A 6,574-nucleotide genomic window follows, 5' to 3' on the forward strand; every position below is an offset into this window, starting at 1 on the left:
CCTGGTGATAAACACTCGAGACACTAAGAGAAGCATGAGGAGAGTAAGAGAAAGAGTGGAGAAAAGCTCTCTAAAAATACCTGAAAAGTCCTCCTCAAGTTGCAGCTGTGAGTGAGTTTGTCGTGAAGCTGCACATTTTTCCAGACTCATTTATCACAGTCAGCGCTGAGGAAGCGACCGGAGGCCATGTTGTGTCTGCTGTATTAGCAAACACACCCTCGTTTCACACCTTCCCCAGATCGCTTTGTCCTTGTACTTCCTAAATGAGAAAAATATGGTAAAAGACTGAGATCTGGTGCTGTATTCTCTGGTAATATGATGCAACAAGTTCTTTTCATGTCAGTAATGTCAAGTCAAATACACTGTAAAAAGTAATACGCTATATCTACTCCATAAAATTTTGGCAACAGATTACAAGCAATATTATTAATTAAATTCAACAAATAGAATTAATCAAATGAATTCCTTAGATGTCAACCATTTAAAATGAGTAAAATTTAAGTCAAATTTAAACAAAAATAACAGACAGACATTAAAGATGAATTAAGAACTCTTTATTTTTTATTGCCAACATTGAAGACACCTGATGATAACGAGCAGAATCACTGAAGCAAAGAGAAACACAATAATTAACAGAGGTTTAGATGTTGATGTTGATTTGATTGAAAATGTTTGGTCACTATTATGGTGATCAGTGTTTCATTTAGTCGGCTAGTTTGACTCTTTGCTTTTTATGTCAGTTTGTGGGTTTTTGTAATGCTGTTTGCTAATTTTGCACATTTTAAATGGTTGACTTTTAGGGATTTAATTTGATTAATTCTAACTTTTTTTTTATATGTTGAATTTAATTAATAATATTGTTTGTAATCTGTTGCTACAATTTTATTGAGTAGATAGAGCATATTTACAGTGTAGTATTATGTAACGTTTGGCAAACACTACAAATGATCTCATGCAACATTTAAAAAATTTACATTCAAAACATTAATTCTTCTCAATTCATGAATTCACTGAGAATAAATCCCATGACCTTGGTGTTTGCAGCTTTTTTGACCTTATATTAATTGAGACTACATCGAATACTTGTACTTTTGAAAATTCCACTTTAAAATGAGCTATTGAAGACAAAAAAGGTAATTAAAAATGAAAAAAAAAGTTTAATTATACAACTTAAAATGTATACATTTATATTAGTGCTGTCAAATCGATTAATCGTGATTAATTGCATCTAACATAAAAGTTTGTGTGTGTATATATATATATATATATATATATATAATATATGAAACGGTTAGTTGCTGTCCTTGATTCTGATTAGTTAAATCTGTGTTTTATTCATTTATTCATGATAAAACACGGCTATGACCAACCACTAGCAACCACTCTTAGTAACGTAAACTATACGTTCTCAATTGATATTTTCCTTCAGGTCAGTCTTATGTTCATAATAAAAAATCTGTTTAAATGTCCGATGTATTATCCTGTCCTTTTAACAGTTAAGGGGTTTTCCCATGACTGACAGCGCTAGTCAAAGCATTTGTCAGTTGCGTCTTGTTCCGTGTTCACAACAATTCAGTCTTTTCAATGTAAAAGTCTTCTCTACTGACTGACACACTCATAAAGACAGTCTTTGCCGCCATCTAATGGTGTAATAATGTAACTTCTGTTGCTGTTCACGGTCAGGGACTATTTTTTCTGGCAGAAGGAAGGCTTTTAGTGAAACTTTACTTCATGAAAGTTGCATTGATATATATTTTTGGCTTCGTTTTACAAAAGCAATAAGGTACTTGAGGCTAGTGCTGTATCGTGAATAACTCACGGCTGAAGGGCGTTGTTAGGCATGTTAGGTACCTTATTGCTTACATTATATTTATATATATATATATATATATATATATATATATATATATATAAATAAACAAACTTTTATGTTATGCAAATGAGCAGAATTTTGCTAAATTAATATTTTTAGAACCATATTACGGTCATGTACTAGAACTTTTAAACTGCCCACACTGAAACTTAGATTCCTTGGTATTAAAGTACTTGTAATAAGTGTGTGGTATGAAAACTGCTACCAAAAAGCCCTAAAGCTGTTCATCTTCTCTCACACACAAATGTTCCTATTCATCACTCTACTACTTTGCCTGTCCTATCAGGTGGGACACATGTCATTCATCATTTCCATGGCAACTGTCTCTCCGCTGGACAGCTTTGCAATCAGCAACCCATCAGACCTTCAACGTGCCTCGGCCTCTTTTGTCCCCGTCCGCTAGCCATCATAGCGCGATAAGATTATCACAGACAACCTCAACTCTGCACCAGTGCTGAGAAGAGAAAGGAGGAGGCGGATACTCTTTTATTCATTTCTCTTTCATACTTTATCCGTTCTGCCCACGACAAGCCTTTTCCTGTCTTCTTTTGCCCTCCCTGCACTGAAGGCAGAGCGTCTGAACGTGTGATATGTCAAGACAGGGCCGGCTCTTTGACTGCAGACAGTGACAGCCAAATACAAAGGCCTTCCTGCATTATCTGACAATAAATCTGGGAGATTTAAGGCTTGACATCAACAGCACTTAAAGGAGAATTATAACAAAGCGAGGACATAGACGTGAAAAATGGAAAAACACGCCGAGCCAATCTGTACAGAGAGCTTGGAATCACAAAAGTGTTTAAAGGGAAATCTTGTAGATCTGGTCTAACAATGTTCACATCGATTTAAGCCTTGCTGGAAAAAAGCATATTGATTATTATCAGTTCACCTTTAAATCTGTTTTCTTTGTTGGAGCGTTACATATTTAAAGACTCTTTTGTAATAGTCCGAAAATTTTTAGCTAACATGTAGAGGATGTTATTGGCCCAAAATTTGCGAACACCCATGAATGTAACATGAGTCGTCTGCATTTTATTAGCACTTTACAGTATGTGCTAAAAGTTGATTTTGTCAACTTTTAAAAGTACACTAGTATACAGATGACCTCAAAACCTAATAGACATGCGCTCAAAATAATAGGATGCTGGATTTACTCAAGTGAGTCAAGTGATGCTTAATACAATTAAGCTGCATGAACTAAAGTAATTGAAGTAAAACTCTTAGAGTAAATGCAAACTGTTAGGATTTTGTTCGTGTTATGTGTTGTATACATGTTCCTTTCACTTGATGTTATAATGAACTAACAAGAATTCAATATGGATCCACAGGTTTAACAGTTCAACGTTGCTTTTTTTTACAGTATAATCTTATCATCACTATACTGGAGCATTATCCCACACAGTGACAGGATGAGCACCCCCTGCTGGCCTCACTAGCTGAACATGATCAACCCTGCGTAGCTCCAGTGTGAGTGCAGGCCAAAGCTACAGGTTGATAGAAGAAGGTATTGAGTATACCAATACAGCCCAAGCCCACAGACATAAAATAAAACATTATATTAAATCAATATAAAAAAAAAAAAAAAAATTCATGCACTTTTATCAACAGCATTACTATTTATTTGTCACATGTATTGTTCAACTGTAGGGACAATTTGAAGAAGAAAACTAAAACATATTTACCGTGAGATTTCAAGTATTGTACCAAAGTAGAAAATACTGTACAGTTTATCCACATACTTGTACGGAGCCCTTAAAGGGACATGGTGATGGAAAAAAATATCTTTCTCTTGCAGAAACTTTACGTTTGCTCGCAAAGAACTCAAAAGTTTTGCGAGTTTCATGTGGAACGCAAAACATTTGTGAGAGAATGCAAATGCATTGACATATAATTTTTCCTCTCATGTTTTCTTCAATCACCGTGTCCCTTTAGGGGCTCCATAAATTTAAGCACTTTGCAGTGTGTTCCTGTGTTCATGAAAAATGAATTAGGTTGCAAGCCGGTGTTTTTTGCACTGTAGCTTTTGTTAATGTTGTTGTTGTTTGGTAATTTGTTCATTTTCTGCTCAGAATGATGACTGATTGTTGCCATTATTGTGTTTTGTGTACCAAATGTTGGGGCTTGTGTGTGGCTGGGTGTCTTATAATATATTTTATAAACACACTACTGTTCAAATGTTTGGGGTCAGTTAGTTTTTAGTTGTTTTTTTTGTTTTTTTTAATAAAGAAAGTACTTTTATTCAGCTATGTATGACAGTAAAGACATTTATGTTTATATATATTCATAATGTAACATTTATAATGTAAAGATTTCCCCAAAAAAGTATCACACTTTCCACAAAAATATTTAAAAGTTAGTTCACCCAAAAATGAAAATAATGTCATTAATTCCTCACCCTCATGTCGTTCCACACCTGTAAGACCTTCGTTCATCTTCAGAACACAAATTAAGATATTTTTGATGAAAATCCGATGGCTCAGTGAGGCCTGCATTCCCAGCAAGATAATTAACACTTTCAATGCCCAGAAAGCTACTAAAGATATTTAAAACAGTTCATGTGACTACAGTGGTTCAACCTTAATATTATGCAGCAACGAGAATACTTTTTGTGCGCCAAAAAAACAAAATAACGACTTTATTCAACAATATCTAGTGATGCTCTGACCCACCAATTCGAAACAAAAGATTCGTAAAGCTCCGAAGCTTCATGAAGCAGTGTTTTGAAATCGCCGATCACTAGATATTGTTGAATAAAGTCATTATTTTGTTTTTTTGGCACACAAAAAGTATTCTCGTCTCTTCATAACATTAAGGTTGAACCACTGTAGTCACATGATCTGTTTTAAATATGTCTTTAGTAGCTTTCTGGGCGTTTGAAAGTCTAAATTAACTTGCTGTCAATGCAGGCCTCACTGAGCCATCGGATTTCATCAAAAATATCTTAATTTGTGTTCTGAAGATGAACGAAGGTCTTACGGGTGTGGAACGACATGAGGGTGAGGAATTAATGACAGAATTTTCACTTTTGGGTGAACTAACCCTTTAAGTAACACAAATGTTTTCAACATTGATCATCAGAAATGTTTCTTGAGCACCAAATCAGCATATTGAATGATTTCTGAAGGATCATTTGACACTGAAAATTGTAATAATTTCACAAATATTGCTGTTTTTTGATCAAATGAATGCAGCCTTGGCGAGCATAAAATACCTCTTTCAAAAACATAAAAAAATCCCTCTTATTGTCCCTAATATTTTAGTGTACATTATATTAAGGAAAACGGTAATTCCAAGTAATTTTTCCTACTTTTAATCCAGCTGAAATCATTGGGAATTTTCATTCAGTCCAGCACTGAGGTTTTCCGATATTTTCAGCTTCTGATGCTGAGCAAAAAATTGAGAAGATGCCTGCCAATACTTTTTTTTTCTTTTAGAGATTGGTGCATTTTTCAGATCAATTCTGTGGTAATGCCAGGAACAAAAGGAGGAAAAGCACTTCCACTGAAATTCTCAAGCCTCCGGAAGAAAGTGTGTCTCGGCCATCATCCAATCTCCCACTGTCCTTGAAGGATTGATCAGAAGTGCTGAACTGTGGATGAGAGCGAGATGAAGAGGCCGGATGAACGAGCGGAAGAGAATAGATCCAGATGAGGATGCATTATTTATTTAAAGCCATAATTAATACGAGGGGCTTTATCACCGTCCTCCGCTTCGAACGGTTTCCATTTTTAATGTTATTCATGGGGGATGAGAGAGAAAATTTCAAATCTCCTTCCCTTATTACTGCAGCAAGAAAGTGTCACATTACTTAGGGGGGTGATTACACAGCTGCCCGAGCCCAACTGTACGTGAATACTGTATTTGCAAACACTCGAGTTTTGAGAGCCGAGGCCGTAATCGCCTCTTCTGTCAGACGGAGACAAGTGACGGAGTCAAATTACTCCCTCAAGGTTATTTCCCTCTTCCTCTTTAGCGATGCAAACTTTTCACATGAGCACTCAGGTCTCACGGATGGAGAAAATGGAGAAGAGAGAAAGAGAGAGAGAGAAACCGAGAGATGCCACAGGCCCATCAGAAAATAAATAGTATTTTAGCGCATTCGCTAGTTTAGCCCCAAACAATCTCATCTGCAGCGGAGGGAGACAGGGAGACGATATTAAAGATTCTCATTATGCAGCTCTCCGAGTGTCTTCAGTCAATCCTCCACCCCAGACAGCACGAGAATCACTCCTGACAAACATTAATATAGAATGAACATTGAAGGATGCATTCCCGGAAAAAGCCTGCGGAGCCGGGTGGGCCTGAAGATTGGGCGACTGGAGCCTGTTATTGACACCTCCTTACGGGGGCAAAATGTTGCAGAGATTCCAGGGTGGGGGTTGTCATATCAGTTCGACCGCTTTCGTTTTGGCAGGCGGCCGTCAGAGGAAACGATGCCCAGAAAAATAGCATTCACCGCATTCGTCGGGCTCTTTCAACCGTCCCCCTGGGTGAGGATGGTGCCACGGAAAGATGTCCTCTACATTCATACTTGAGCAGGCTAATAGTCAAGACACTGAATACAAATCATTGTTAAGGATGGGTAGAACTTTTCAGGGACGATCGCTGTCGTTCTCCTTGGTGGGTGTAGTAATTGGCGGCTCTCCAAATGGACTAGCCTCAGGTGTTTGTCTATTTTTACCGTACGTTTCTCATGGAAAA

At 36.8% G+C, this 6,574-nt stretch overlaps 1 protein-coding gene across 2 annotated transcripts in view; it reads left to right on the forward strand.

The window, feature by feature from the left end:
- The window catches only part of msi2b (musashi RNA-binding protein 2b), a 337,078-nt gene extending 332,854 nt beyond the window's left edge, over positions 1–4,224 (forward strand). The window contains exon 12 of one of the 2 annotated variants that reach the window (XM_051861145.1): positions 3,234–3,254. In XM_051861145.1, coding sequence (XP_051717105.1) covers positions 3,234–3,238 — 5 coding nt within the window. In that variant the 3' untranslated portion in view covers positions 3,239–3,254. Of the gene's footprint in view, positions 1–3,233 lie in introns of both variants that reach the window. The other variant, XM_051861147.1, reaches the window with a different exon arrangement.
- The last annotated feature ends 2,350 nt before the right edge of the window (positions 4,225–6,574 follow it).

The sequence above is a fragment of the Ctenopharyngodon idella genome, chromosome 15 (assembly GCF_019924925.1).
Source record: "Ctenopharyngodon idella isolate HZGC_01 chromosome 15, HZGC01, whole genome shotgun sequence".
NCBI classification, from domain to species: domain Eukaryota; kingdom Metazoa; phylum Chordata; class Actinopteri; order Cypriniformes; family Xenocyprididae; genus Ctenopharyngodon; species Ctenopharyngodon idella.